Here is a 16,477-nt window from a genome sequence, read left to right on the forward strand (position 1 = left end):
TTTTAATGAATTGTTCCTTGGCAATTTCCGTAAAATCCTTTCATGAATTTATAAATACTGCACAACCTTGTTGAATTTCATATGCATTTGAAATAGAATTGATTTGGCTGTTACATAACCCCCTGGATTAGAACACAGTGCTACCCAAGAAAGATGCCTGCTCCAATTGGATATTTAAGTTTGAGTGAAAGTTGCCCTTTTCTCCAAAACTGCCTTTTGGAGAAAAGGACACAGATTCATTTATTATGCTACAAGGAATTGACTCCTTAAATGTTTTTCTAAAGTAAAGGTCAGACTTTTAAACCTAAGAACCTTGTATAAGTTGCCAGGCATGGTGTTGGTAGTCTTATCTTCTAGGTTTCGTTTAACTTTCAGTGGTAGTATTGCCTTTTTTTTATATTCAAGAGGAAAAACTACTTTATGAAAAGCTTGAAATACAAATATTAATAGCAATAAGGATACGTTTGAGAGTATAATTTAAGTTGTAGACTCTGGTTTAACTGTACAAAGACGATTTTAATATAAATATATAGACCTATTTTATAGTCCTGCTTATTGATGAAAAAGGCAAATACACAGAATCAATTATTAATAGTTCGTCTTGTTGTTAAATTGATATGATATGACCGTTGTTCTCCTTTAAACAATTAATATGCTAGAATTTTCATGAATAAATGGTCTAATTTATTTCTCAGTATCTGCAATGATGGCATTTAATACTCCTGTTTGTCTTGCTAAACCACTAGCTCCTGCTATTTTTTGCCTAATTGTAAATAAAAAATCAAACTCCTGACTTCTGGATTTTTGCAAGACATTAACCACATATCTGATATAAGGCCACTTAGAGCTGCTTTTTTTTTTTTTTTTTTTTTTTTTTTTAGCAAAAACATCTCCCAAACAGATAATAATGTTTTTAAGGACCCTAGATATAATAAATGGCTGTAAGTGACTCAGATGGGGCAGAACTGCTTCCAGAACATTAGGATTTTTACTGAGACGATTCATAAGGAACATGTGCAAAGAAACATCATCTGTGTAAGCTCGATTCTGAGACATAATTAAAGGGTTTAAATGTTGTGTGAAGTTTTTCTCTGATCCAGGACCAGCAAGATGGGATCCTTAACATAGCAGCATCTTTTTGCATCATTTGAGCCATCTCAGATGTAGCCACTAAATTTCTGCACATTATTTCCCACAATCTCTTTTTCCTTGTTGCCATAGCCAGATTGTGTTTGTGTTTTCTAGGGTGTGGACTGTGTGGTTACTGAGTTGGTGGCTGATTGTATTAGCAAGCAAAGCTGGTTTGGAACAAGAAATAATGTGACTCATACTGTACTTCTTCTCTGTTGCTCCTCACTCACTCTATCTTTCTTTTGATCCAGGGCAAAATGATGCGATACAGGCTTGACAACCGCTACAGACTTGTAGGATGATCAAAGGTTATAGTAAATCAACAAATGTATGCTCTTAGGCTACTTGATGCAATTATTTTGAAAAGTATTTCTTGAGCACAAATACCATCATGAATGTAAATGTTTAAATGCTATATTGTGACAGATTACTTTACACTGTAAAGGCAATGGGAAATTAATGTAATCTTTATTTACAACACCCATTATTTTTCTGGTGAGGTCAAATATCATAAAATCATATTTCCTCTTTTTGCGTAAATATCAAATATTAATTGTGCCTAGTAGTCACACACAGTCCGAATACCAAAAACCATCCCCTTTGTGGCGTTTGTGATCAACAGACATAAACAATATACGGGATTGACATCTGCTTGTCAGCTTAAATGAACAGTAAAGTTCATCAGGTATTCCAAACACTACTCATGTTTGATCCCTTTCAGCATCTAAGATTTTTGAGGACTTTTTCCCCCTTTTTTTTACACTCCTAAAGGAGTCGCTAGGCTCAATTACTTTCTTGTTTGCCATTGCATGCATGTATAATATCGTACCTTCCGTCACATGATCTTGATATGGTAAATACTGGAAAATCTTAAGCTTACAAACAAAATGACTGAATTGTAATACACAGAAATAAAATGCAATTATCCAACAGGATGCCAGCCTCTCTATGCAACCAGAATGAGCTATCGGTTAGAAATCCGTAAAGTCGTAGTATATGACTAAGCCCTCTTTTAAGATGGTAATTTTTTTAATCAGTGACATCTTTTTTTTTTTTTTGAGGTTTTTACTGCACTAGTGGCCTGTTTTTTGTACAGTTGGCTGACGAGAAATTGTGTACGAGAGGGGGAGAGAAATACGGCAAAGGACCACAGGTCCGATTAGAATTTGGGTCGGCCACATTGAGCACTAGGACTTCCGTACATGGGTCGTGCGTGCTAACCCCAGCGCCACCGAAACATGCCCATCAGTGACATCCTGTGTCCTGATTATAATTTAACATGTTTTTTCAGAGAAATCCATCCTTTTCATTTGAAAAACAAATATAACTTGTTAACCCCAAACATATAATGCAAATAGTTTATTTATGTTTAAAAAATGTTGTGCAAAAAATGTGGGAGGCCTTTTACAATCCCTATAAAATAATGAATGAAGGCTTGTCTTCATATATGTATGTTACTTTTTACCTGATTTGAGTATCCAAGATGTTTCAAATAGTTAGTAATTACTTTGGGTATTTAAGACCAACTTCTTTTAATTACTGTTCGAAATAGGCAAGACAAGAAACAGGAAAACTTAGTAATTCAGATATGTTAGCATAGGACATCTGTAACCAAGCTATACAAAGATTAAAGTTTATCTCGCTATGTCTCACTATAACGATGGTGAAGAAATTGTAACGATCACAGTTAGAAAACAATCATAAATAGTCGTAAAACCCTGAAGGGTTAGCTCATGCTGAAAGATTCTAGTTTGTGTGAAGTGGGATTTATCTGTTCACCGGCATCTAGTCCTGCCATTCTATACTAGAATGAGTTGTAATGTTTTTCTACCTGTTTTTAAATCTAGAGAAACAAGCTTCTTTCCCCCCCCCAGCTACAATACAGGTAGCTGCATTCCTGTAGAAGACAGAAAAAAGTCTGTTTCTATGATGTGATTTTTTTTCCAAAAAAGCGCTTTAAATTAAAGCTTATGCTGCTTTTAGATCAAAGACTGGGATGAGAAAATCATCGTTTACAGTACTGGATGGTTGAAGTTTCCAGAAACTGTGTTTGATGTGATGGAAACAACTTTTTGTATATTTTGTGCAGTAAGTGAATCACCATGTGCTTTATGAGTGTTTTAGAACTGGGTTAGTGAGGCAACACATGAACAATTGAACTGTAACTGGAAGAAGTGCATATTTATCTTATGTTCCATCTCTGTAAAGTTATGCAGGTCGTGTAGTTGGCAGCACTTTGAAAGCCCAGAAGGAGAACCCAGAGATGTCTATACGTCATATAGATCCTGCCCTCAAAGAGGTGAAACAAAGGCTGGAGCAGCTAACGCAGGTAAAAAGATACTGATACTGTTTTTTTTTACTTTTCCACTTTCTTATATTAACTAATTAAATTTGTATTTGTTGTTCAGGTTATAAACTTATATGATCCTATAAAGAGACACAAAACTACCAGCCACAGTAAGCAGTCGTAGATAATAATGTCTATTTCTTTTAGAATTTGAAGCAAACAGTTTGATCTAAAACAAAGAAACAAACAAAATCTGGTAATTGAAAGTATTAATCTTAAACTGGGGAAGTTGAGCAATAGCTTCAGTGTTTAATGGAAGAGCTGTAAAACTCACTTGTTTATGTTTTATTAATTAAAACCCCCAAAAAAGTGTAGAGTTAGGGTTTTTGTCTTTTTAAATACTTTTCTTGTTTTGATTAAGTTTTTACTTTTACTCGTCATCTTGTGATTTATCCAGGACTGTGTTTAGGAGAAACAGTCGATAAATTTGAACGACTTTCCTCTCCCCTGACACCTCCTTCAGTTCCTTTAGTGCAGTGGTCTCCAACTCCCAAGAGACCGTTGCTGCAGACCTGCACTGTCAGGACCCCTTGGTGCAGAACTGCACTGCTCTGTCAGAACCGGAATTTTATCTGAAGCCTTTCAAATTAGAAGGGAAATAAAATCTGGTATATCAGAAATATTTTATATTCCCATGTATATTTCCTGGGTCTTCACACTAGAAATACCTTTTGTCTATTCGTGTGTTTCAGGATTTATATATAATCTCTTTCCAGTTCAGCTGGAAAAGGTTAAAAAAACAAGAAAATGTCACAATAACAACATTAACTCAGTTATTTTATAAAGCAATCTCTAATGTGTGTTTGCAAGTATTATATATTCTTTATTTTAGTATAGTTTGTGCTATGTTCTTACCTTTGCTGTTGGACCGGATAGATTTGCCAATGGAGGGTGTGTGATTTCAAATTAACTTGGCTTTTGTACTCACACTTAATTAATTACTGAATACCTAGATACATGACCAAAATAGCCAATAACTTCTGTCTCTTTTTTCCACACAACACAAGAGAAAATAGCAGACGCAAAAAGAAACTTTCAAATGTCTATTTAATGTGTATCATTAACACTGTTTTTGTTGTTGAAACAGCAGATTCAGTTCCAGTGGGAGTCACAAGAGAAACACATGTCTGTAAGAGACAGATAATGTTGCAATAAGTAAAAGAAAATCACCCAAAAAGTTATGATATCACATGCTTTTTTTTGTCTTTAATTAGGGAAAAGTTTAAGTGAGTACTCACTTCGCAAAAAAAACATATCTTCTTCTTCTTCTTATAAATCCTGCAGCACATACACTCCTGATCAGAATCTCGAGACCAGTCAAAAAATTGCAAGAATTTGCATTTTGCACTATTAGATCTAAAGAAGGTTCTAAGTAGAGCTTCACAATGTTAAAAGAAGAATTCAGCATAAGAGACAAAAACTTTTGAGCGGGAATTAATTGAAAACTGCATTTACATCTAAACAGGATTTTTTTCAGCTGATCAAAAGTTTAAGACCATAGCTCAATAAACCCCAAACCCCCCAAAACAGAAATCAAAGTGTCAAAAAAAAGGACTCAGTAATGAGTAGCTCCACCATTTTTGTTGATGACTTCAAACAATCGTTTAGGCATGCTTGATGCCAGTGTTTCCAGGAGGCTAGTGGGAACGTTGCTTCAAGTGTTGAAGATGGCTTCACGAAGGGCATCCACTGTCTGGAACTGATGTCCATTTTTGTTAACTTCCCTTGCCATCCATCCCCAAATGTTCTCAATTGGGTTTAGATCCGGGGAACATGCAGGATGGTCCAAAAGAGTGATGTCATTCTCTTGGAAGAACTCCTTTGTCAGGCGGGCATTGTGAACTGCAACATTGCCCTGTTGAAAAACCCAATCTTTACCACATAGACGAGGGCCCTCAGTCATGAGGGATGCCCGCTGCAACATCTCCACATAGCCATCTGCTGTTTGATGCCCCTGCACAACCTGAAGCTCCATTGTTCCATTGAAGGAAAATGCACCCCAAATCATGATGGCGCCCCCACCACCGTGCTGTGTAGAAAACATCTCAGGTGGGATCTCCTTGTCATGCCAGTAACGTTGGAAGCCATAAGGACCATCAAGGTAAAAAATTTTCTCATCAGAGATCACAACTTTCTTCCACCTATCAATGTCCCATGTTTGGTGCACCCTTGCAAAGTCCAAACGGGCAATTTTGTGGCGTTGAAGAAGACGTGGCCTTTGAAGACGTTTTTTGTTTCTGAAGCCCTTCTCTCGCAGACGCCGTCTGATGGTTATTGGGCTGCAGTCAGCACCAGTAATGACCTTAATTTGGGTAGAGGATCATCCTGTGTCTTGACGGACAGCCAATCGGATCCTGCGGCTCAGAGCTGTTGAAATTTTTTTGGGTCTACCACTTGACTTTTTTGTTCCATAACCCTCAGGATAATTTAAAATATGCAAAATGACTGTCTCGCTGCGTCCAACCTCAGCAGCGATCGCACGTTGTGAGAGGCCTTGCTTATGCAGCTCAACAATCCTATCACGTTCAAAGTCAGTGAGCTTTTTTGCTTTTGCCATCAGGAGGTCTTGACATTGTAAAGACTTGATAGAAAATTACATGGAATCCCGATTTTTGCACAGCTTTTGGCTTTTAAAGACTATGGTCTTAAACTTTTGATCAGCTGAAAAAATAATGTTTGAGTGTAAATGCAGTTTTCAGAAAATTCCCTGCTCAAAAGTCTCTTTTGTGCTCTCTTTTTCAAGACCATTTTCCCATTCAACTCGCTTATCTTCATCCCTTTTGTTTTGCATGTGGCATCCCAATTCTAATCTATCTTCTACAAATATTTTGATTACTCACTGGTTTTCTAGATGCCTCAAAATGTAGCAGCTGCAAGTACTATAAATTCACACAAGCTTTTACATCATCAGACACATATTAACGTTTTTTTTTTTAGTTTATACTAGATTAATATTTTATTAAGAGCAAACTAATTCTTCATTTTAATGTGGATTAACTTGCGTATATGGCATCATACTTGAACAGTCAATAATCACTTTAGTATCTTCTATTGTCATTAAAAAAGCAAACACATTTATAACTATGAGTGAGTATTGTTGTGAACATCCTCTGAAACTTTCCATAAAAGTTTTGAAATTCCGCTGAGGTATTTTACTCTTATGAACACAACAGTAATCTATCCTGCAACTTCATTACTTAGCCAAGAAAGCACCGTGATACTTTAATGAGTAGCAAACATATAGATAATTCAATGTAACCTTAGATGTTAATCTTGCTGAGATTTATTTTGGCCTCTATCAGTCCTAATAATTATGGTGATAACACTTATCTCACTGTTATTTCCAGGTCAGCACCTTCAGAACTTCTGAATGTCATTCAGATCTTCAGCTCAACGCTTTTTTGCTCAGATCGATGTAATTCAAAGAAACTAAAATAATGTTTTCATATTTATGTTTACATTTGTAATTGAAAATTATGAGATAGGCTTAGCCTCTTCCTTCTGCGTTTGCTTTTAAAGCTCTTTTTCTTCCCCCTTTAATCTTGTTGTAAGGTCCATTAATCATGCTGCATTTAACACATGTAACTGTGAAGTCAGCACTTAGAGGGTGAGTGTGTGGTTTGCGGTGGTTTTGTCATAAACACAAAAATGTGCACTACACAAGCACCACATAATCATTTATGTATGAGATTTCTAGGCCTCATTAATTCGATGTAAGTGGTCCTTTATGTTTTACAGAACATTGAATCTTATTTAGTTTTTTTTTATTTTTTTTTTACTTCTCTTATAGAATTAAGAAAAGTTCTTTTTTGTTAATGCTGCGGTAACAAGTCCAAAGATGGGAACAAAGGGCCAAAGATGATTTTTTTTTTCTATGTAATTTATTTTCTAAAGGATGTGATCTGTTCAACTTTTTGGTACAGGGAATTCAAGTCTACTCACAAAGTAACAACTAAGTTTAACAAGCTTTCGTTGTTAATTAGAGGTTTATTGTAACTCTTTTATAGAGCATGATGGTGCAGTCACCTACTTTTTAAAGGTTGATATTTGTCTGGAATACAGCTAATGTAGGCCATCAGTTTATTATATGTCCTTCCTTTCTTGTGCCATTTATACACTAGATAGATAGATAGATAGATAGATAGATAGATAGATAGATAGACAGACAGACAGACAGACAGACAGACAGACAGACAGACAGACAGACAGACAGACAGACAGAGAAAATTTAACACTACAGAACGAAGAATCTTTACAATTTTCATACTTTCTGAAGCTATGTCTCAATGTGTTTTTGTGTTTTGTGTTATATGATAATAAATCTTTTCCAGGAAGGAATAAGGGAAGTTTGCCTATGCCTTTTTCGTTAACAGAGATTATTTGAGTCCAGTCATTTATAGCTCCAATCAAGATTTGTGTGTACATACTCAGCCAATCACAATGAGCCTAATGAGTCTTATGGGAAAAGCCATTTTATGAAGTGACAGGAGATGACAGCATGGGCAAGGATGGCTTCATTAAAATGTTTTTGCTTCGCTCTTCCCATGAGGCGCCGGTCATCTAATGAAAATATCACGTTATTCACCTTTGACCCCAGAAACCCAAATTTGTATCACAATGTAAGATAATAATTTTTCTCCCCTTTTTCATTTTTAGTTGTTACTTTTTAAGCTGTTAACCTAGAAGGATAATTAAAAATTGTTCCTAAGACACCTTTTTAAAACCAGAGAGTTGCACTTCCTGTTATACCTCAGTATTTAATTTTCTTACACTGGGGTAATACCTTTAGAATGAAAGTAAATATGTAGTGCAATTAAAGTAAGCATTTATTTTGCTAATAAATCTTACCTATTACCCAGTGTTAGATAAACTGACACTGTATAGCAACACCTATACATGTTAATGATAAGATAATGCTTTGGTAACTAAATGCTGCTGTCAATTTCCAATATTATTTCTAAAAAAAATTTTTTCTAAACATTTTTTTTTTGGCTTTGTATAGCTTAATTCATTCTAATGAGTTTACAAATACAGTTTTTAAAAGCTCTAAAACACAATAAAGAAAGAATAAACGGGAGTGGTTTTACAACATGTCCTAATTATTCATACGCTACTTAACAGTACTTGTAATTTGTCCCAAATGTTTGCACCGATCTTAGAAAAAGCCTTTTGCCTAAGAAGCCCCTAAAACATGGAGCAGGCTGCAAAATTCCCTGCAGCTTGAAAGCTTTATCTCCCCAAGTCATTTCAAAGCTCAATTGGTTTTCTAAGAGATTGATTCTATAAATGGTCAGTGTTTTAGCAGTTTTATGTATTATTAAAAGGTTTTTTGTGCTATTTATATATAATGTTTTAATTGTTTGCATATTTTTTTTATTTCTAATTTTTACTTCCCTGGTAAAGAAAGGTTTAATAAACAAAACAAAATTATACATTAAATATTTTGACTGTATGTAAGTTGGCGACCAGAGGCAAAGCTATGGATCAGATCGGGATAGTTAAAACATATATATGTTTTAAATACAAAAGTGGAGCATTTCTTACATATTCTATGTTGTCAGTAGCTGTCAATCATAGGCAGGACTAGAATTTCTTGTCCAGTTGTAACCATAAATGTTTTCCAAACTTGCATCAACCAGGAGCTTAATGGTCTGGCTACATATGATAAATGTGTTTTGTTTTGTTTTTTTCATAGGAGCTGCTAGTAGATCTCGGCTGGGCAAGCAAAAAAAGAGAAAAAGGAGAGGAAGCGGATGGAGGGAGCACACAGACAGATGGAAGCAGTGGAGACGATTGTGATGATGAGGATGGCTGTGAAGCATCTGGTGAGGAGAGCGGTGAGTCACATGTGCACACAAACACAAAGACACACGTAGGAAGAGAGGCCTAAACAATTGCAAACACACACCCACATCCTAGTGGAAATAAATTCTCTGTTCATGCTAAACTCAAACTGTTTATTCACACATACTTAAAAAATTAGCAAATGTACAAAGACATATGGTTCAATGACCTTGGAGATTATGTCAGCCTGGAACCTTCTCATTGTGCCAGGAGGGAAATGCACAGATGGGGGGTGAGGAGGTGGGGGTTTAAGCCCACATTGTCAGGTTTTGATGTCCCCTCACTCCCCACTCTTTTAACTTCCTGCATTTCACTTTCTGCTGATCTCTGCAGTTTATTTCTTTCTCATGTCTGATAAATGAACTAACAACCATGTTGCCTCCAAAAACATAAATGTAAAAATAAACTGTGATTATTCATGGTGGTTGAGCATATGCATAAAACATGGCAGTCACAGGGAGATCTTGAGATCAAGGGAATCTTCTGCTCTTTGATTGAATTCCACAAAGGGAGTGCAACTAAAATGCTGATATAATTTAAATTGTAGATGCGAAAATCCCGCTACGTATTTATAGATGCTCAAATGTAATTTTTCACTTCTTGAACCCATATTCACATACAAATTAAAGCTTTTTGTGTTAAATTTTAGTAAAGAAGCACACATGCTGTGTGCTACCAAAAACATCTGCAATTGACAGTTTGTGTTGGATTTATCATAATCCATAACATTAAATTGTTATGGATTATTTTGGGGTTTTTAAAGGCTCAGGTACATAGTAGAGGTGGCGTACTGTAGTAGTTAAGGATGTCAGATGGTCATCAGAAGATGCTCAAGAGGAAATATAAAACTAACTGCAGATTCTGAACATTTTAGGAGGCTTTTGGTTCTGGACAAGATGGTGAGATCACAGATTTCAGGGATAGATTTCAGTCTGAACTGGGTCCAAAATTTGTAAAATCTATGAATTAAAACAACAAAAGTAGTTCCCTGTTACATCACTTCTCTATAACAACATAAAATCTTCCAGTATTTGCTTGATACGCTTTTGAAAACAAAAAGTTTCTGCATATTCATATGCTCAGATCTAAGTTTTTTGCTCTGCAATGAGAACAAATTTCATCAGATTTGTATCTGAAGTTTTCCGGGTTTTTAAGAATCCATAACTTCTTTTAAATAAATTTCCAGTCCCCTTTCTAAACCCTATTGTTTTTATAGGATTTGTATTTTTGTATATTTTATTATTTTTATCATACAATTCATTAGAAATCACAGAATAAGAATAAAAAATCAGAATAGGAAAATAATATGTAATTACATAGATACGCAGAGGTACTAATCAGGCTATACTTGGCATTAAGCATTTCTTTTTCTTTTTTGTCACCTGGCCATTCAGATGTACAAGAATTTTTTTCTAATGGTTGTAACATTAAAATTATGAAAAAGCTTCAGATTTTTTAATTGAACCCGTGTGTTTTTAAAATCCTTAGAATATTAATGGATAAATTAATTATTTCTATGTCAAACATCATATGTCCCTAATGTTAACAGATCATGTTGGTGGCCCAAGATATTGGAAGAAAGTGGGGTTTAAAAAAAAAAAAACAGAAACAAATATTTGTTTTTCAGTATTTTACATACCAATGACCTATCTGGGAATATCAATAAAACATTGAATTTAAAAGTATCAATAGCTTAATGCCACCAAAAAGAAGCTGCCTTACGTATTTCAAAAGCGACATTAATTAACTTAGAAATATAAACTGAAGGACTGAATAAGTCTTCTGTTATTAAAAATAGACTTTGATGAAAGGATAGGTGGCTTTCAACTTTTCAGAGAAATTATGATTCTACTGTAAAATATGCTTTTATTTTAAGGCTTTTTATAAAGGTTTAGCAGGGGTGCTGAAATTCTTATTATTTTCAAGCCAGAGTATGGATTATGAAAAAAAAAAAGATTTCATTCGTTTCAGTATAAAGTAAAAAGCTGTGGTGTGATACTAATGGTGGAAGAGGTTTCATATAAACTTACTGTATAGTCACAGTAAAGATGAATCAAAAAATAGATTTAAAATATTCTTTCTATTCTTTTAGACATGGCCTAATTTGAAAATATTGTTTTGGTTTAGAATGAATGTAAATAAAAGGCAGTATCCTGCACAAAGTCCACGTTTTTTCCTGTTAATTCTGACCATATTTTGGTACACAAATCCTTTAATAGCTTCCCATACTGCTATTTTGTTTTTATTTTTATGCAGCGGTAAGTCCAGCAGCCCAAACCAATCTTTAGGTTAAAAAAGCACATTTGCATATTAACAGGTTCCCAAATGAGAAGAAAGAACATCTTTACAGAGATAGACTTTCCATGAAACCACAATGGTTTCTTCTGATTACAGAAGCTAAGCCTACTTCTCGTTTCATATCATTAATCGTATGTAACGCTTGTTTGTGTTGTGAGGGATTTCTTTATGGGTAGCACATCTGAATAGCACAGAGGTTTTATCATCTGAGATCAAATAATGCAATGCTTCAAGAGATTGATAGACCTAATTTAGGATTTATTCTTCTGCAACACCACCTAATTACCTGTGACCAGAGGCCTCGTCCCTCTTATTGTTCAAACAACCTGGCAGTGTCCTTTCTGCTCCCCGAGGCACCGTGTAACAGGGTTAAAGGTTATTGGTACATTCATCACTTCTGCAATGTCCTTGTCATTACTGGAGTCATGAATATCTTTTTGTCGAGTTAAATAAAACTCGAGTGAAGCTTACTGATCCTGCATGATTCTGTATTGGTGATTTGTGGTTTACTGAAATGCAGACCCAAGCAAAGCAAGCACGTTTTTCTTTTCATTTTTGTAAGCTAGGGAAAAAAAAGTGCTGAAGGCTATAATAGCAAAACTGCTGGTATTTTCAGAGCAGGATGCATTTATTTTCAACATGATTATCCATTAAGTCTTTTTTCATAGTTACTGTCTCACAGTGACATGGGTGGATCATGGCAATTCATTAATCATTTATCAAACTGATGATGCGACTCAAGTATATATTAGCATTAATATCAGATTTATAAAATACTCTAATGTTTTCACAACAGATCATGTTTGTAATGTTGCTTCTCTGGCAGACCAGTACAGCTATGCGTATAAAGATAGGATAAAATTTGGTTACTGTATTACTAAGATAATAAAACTTGTAGAAGTGGATTGGATTCTGTTAATACATTGTAACTTTAGTAAAGTTTTGAATTTTTTATCGAAGTATAATCAAATGTACAATAATAAAACATTATAGTTTACTGTTCAAAATATATGAGATGTGATGCAGGTTTTCGTTTTTATATTATTGTCAAAAAAGGAGCATTTCCATATGTACATAATTCATTTTGCACATTATAAAAAAAATTCAACAATTGACTTGATACATACAAGTATAATTTCTCAGTCATCAACATGTTTTCCCTCTCACATTGTTTAGTTTGAAGCAGCTCTCCATGCCACATTTGCTTTGAAATTTTTGTTTTGCTTTCTCATTTAACAGATTTTAAACTTAAGCAGTAGCTGAGGCTTTTTAGAGACTTCCCACTGACCTTGATGTGTCACATCTGTGGAAACTTACACCTCTTTCTGAGATGAATGTAGTTCATTGGCTATTTGCTGGAAACATTGCTGGCTTTGATTTACTGAGCATGTGTCTGCATATTAAGATCACATCACTTCAAAACTTGGAGGCAGAATCATAAAAACATTGACAAAGAGGATTTTATGAACTTTTTCCATGCTTACTTGCTATTGCATATATACAGGGTGGACATGTTTTTATGCCATCTACTTGTACAATTTATGTATTTTTAGCACATTAAATTATAATTTAGATTATTAATATTATTTTTCAAAAAGCAAAAACTGTTATACAAATGTGCTTCATTCCATGTGAAAGAAAGGTGCAAAGTTTAGTGACCCTCTTTAAAACATCTTGAAACCTTATAAATGTAAACAGATCCATGAATCCAAATCCTGAAATGTGAGACAATGAAAAAAAGATGAATAGACCTTAGGGTTCATCATCTGGACTTGGGGCCTTTTTTGGTTCAGTGTCTCTAGCTGCCTCTTCATTTCACTTATAGAGACAGACAGGTTGACAGGAGGTTAAACTGAGCAGGACCATATTGTGGTGGAATTGAGAAAAAATGCAAAAAAAGCAAAAGGGTCTATGTAGGAGAGCAAGGCTAATATCTTTTTTATTATTCTTACTGTCATTGAAAAACACACTGCTGGGAATAAGTAATTTTTTTCACATGCCCTTTGCAATACAAAGTATTGCACACTGTAATCAATCCCTTTGTTAAATGATTTGATATTTAGTTTTTTTTAATTGAATGTCCTTCATCATTAATATCAAATATTCTCATCTCAGAGTGGGAGAGTATCTCGCTTCGTGTTGTTTAGAGATAAAAAAAAATATATACAATTAAAAGGTTAGAACTTAAAAAAAAGAAGATAGATGGATAGATAAATGGATAGATGGATAGATAGTGAGAGATAGTTCCCCCTCACAGTTTTCTAAAGTTAAACTTGATGAAAATCATTGATTTTCTTTTTTCCAGTGATGCATTCCCCTCTGCAGGTCTTCACTTAGGCATGACAAAGTGCTAAAATGTCAATAATATAAATGTAATCATGTCTTGTAGTCTCATTGCCTCTTTTTCTTTATTTTTTCTCTGTAACGAATGAAATCCCAGGCAGTGTAATTACAGAGATTTAGGGTGGACTATGACCTCCAAGTCCCTGTTATTTGCAAGACAACCACTTCTACCTGTTTGGAAAGACCCAAACCTTCTCCATGAACAGACCTAAAGTTTTGTTTTCCTTTGCTTATACTTAAGGAAATACAGTCAGACTTGCTTTGTATTCAACAATGATTTATATGTATTTTTTGTGCATTTTTAAGAGAATGTGGGATTGTGTCCTCACAAAGAACCAGCTGTAAGCAGAGTTACCGATTATCCATTTCACCCATGGGTCCCTATGTGATGGCAAGGAGAAAACCAGAAAAAGAAAGAGAGATGAAAGCAAATAGACTGATATGTAAGAAGAGATGAAGTATTAATTTAGAAGAATACGTTTTTGTCATTTGTGCTTTCAACATTCAGTATAATAAAAATACTTTTTATTCTTAGTTGTTAAAAAAAAGATAGTATAAGCCCTATAGGAGATAATTGGATTTCCTTTCTGCCAAGCAGCTTCACTTCATCATCTCATCTGGCCTCTGCTGGTCTCTCCTCATTCCCTGCTGTCCTGTTAAACAGAGAGGCAGTATTTTTCCCTCTCTCGAAACATTTGGCCGTATGCATAGAGGAAAATATGATACTATATATTTTTGCTATACACTATGTTTAAACACCCCTCACTTTCTTTACAGTGTCAGTAATAGAAATTTCCTAAGGCTTCTGATCTCCCATGAGTTCCAAGCTGTTAATGTTCATATAACCATAATATAATGTTTAATTGGAACCAAAACACTTAGGACTCATTCACAGTTAACTGACTTCACTATAAAGTCAACTATATAGTCCCTGCTCTATATACTGATGGAGGGATTTAGTGGTTAGGGCAGAGGTTTGGACACAGTAAGCTTGTATGAGCTATGACAAACTGCTCAAAGAGCCATATTGGACCAAAAATACAAAAACAAAATCTGTCTGTCCTGCAAAAATGTAAAAGTCTTATGCCTCGTATGACAACACGGGCTCTAAGTGTATTATCCCACTATAGAAAAGGACTATATGGGCTTAAATATATAATAAGAATTCATGATTAAATGTTTATCCTGAAGCAAATGTCACAAAGCAGCATGTGTTGAGGGAGGAGCAGTGAATGCGCCCATCGTGCGCTGCTTCACCGCCCTTAACCGCGCGGTTTAAGTTTTGTTGCATTGATGAAATAATAGAAACATAATCAAGCAATCTTTTTCTATGGTGGACGTGTTTCTGTTGGGAGGAGTTGATTGAGTCATGAGGAACCAAGCAGGAACTGACATCCATCAGAGCAGAGCTCTCTAACCCTGAAACCCACATCCTCCATCACCAGTGTTCCTTGGTGATATTTATATATTTTTAGGATTTGGGGAAAAAATTGAAGAACTTTCACATACCTGCATCAGAGCGCTTGATCTGTGGACACTTTTCCATCCTTGCAACAAAACTAGCAGCAGTAGTGGAGTTTTGAGATGCAATCCACTTCTTAAATCTATCTTTGCACTCCTCTAATTTATCTAGAATGTCTGCCATCACACTTTTTCTCTCACTCCTAGTTTGTTGGCCGGCTGCATATTTAGCCTTCCCTGGAAATGTCTTTTCAAATTTTTATTTTTATTTTTTGATAACCTCTCATTACAAAGAAAAAATGCAGGGAATCTTTCTGCATTGATAATAAAAAAGCAAATGATTCGGTCCATTCTTTGAATCCTCTTTTCTCATCAGAAATCGTCCTTTTTTTCCCCTTTGGGATCCATGGTCCAACACACACCCACCCACTGCTTTGTTTGCCCGGCACCGCGCCACGCTGGTTGCAAGTTATGACCACTGATCTCTATATGACGCAAATCATTGTTTAAATATATTTATTATACAAATGTTTGCAGCATTGGAAAGCATAATACATTTTTGTTTGACCTCCTGCACACCTTATTAAAACAAACAAAAAAAAAACTATTTTCATACATTTTTTAAAAAGCTCCAGGGAGCCGCAAGGTGGACGCTAAAGAGCCGCAACATATTGTTGCATTTACAGCATTTTGTACTTCATGCAGCCTTTCCCACTGTACCCAATAGGGAAGTGAATTTGTGGGACAGGTCACTAGCTTACCAATTTAAAGGAGTGGACTGCATCTTTTTTCACCCCTGAACTAGTCTATATATATTTTTATTATACCCACCTCTTAGCAGTTTCTCTTTACGACATATTTTTTAATTCCCTAGGGTCATTTAAAAAATTTACACTTGTTAAAACAATCAGAATAGTAAAAAACCTCTTAAGAAAACTAGAAAACCAGACATTTAAAAGGATAGTTCGGTATTTTTGACATGAATCTGTATGGCATCCCCATCACCAGCGGCATGCAATCACACTGACTTACCCCTGGCAGCGTCCTGTGAGC

The 16,477-nt window shown here is 35.1% G+C and overlaps 1 protein-coding gene across 1 annotated transcript in view; it reads left to right on the forward strand.

Moving 5' to 3' along the window:
* Window positions 1-16,477, forward strand: part of LOC107089191 (glypican-5-like) — a 76,613-nt gene that overhangs the window by 31,779 nt on the left and 28,357 nt on the right. Inside the window, exons 8-9 of the mRNA XM_015381838.1 lie at window positions 3,340-3,460; window positions 9,174-9,315. Of these exons, the coding sequence (XP_015237324.1) occupies window positions 3,340-3,460; window positions 9,174-9,315 (263 nt within the window). The remainder of the gene's footprint in view (window positions 1-3,339; window positions 3,461-9,173; window positions 9,316-16,477) is intronic.

Source organism: Cyprinodon variegatus, unplaced genomic scaffold (genome assembly GCF_000732505.1).
Source record: "Cyprinodon variegatus isolate N-32 unplaced genomic scaffold, C_variegatus-1.0 Scaffold243, whole genome shotgun sequence".
Taxonomy (NCBI): domain Eukaryota; kingdom Metazoa; phylum Chordata; class Actinopteri; order Cyprinodontiformes; family Cyprinodontidae; genus Cyprinodon; species Cyprinodon variegatus.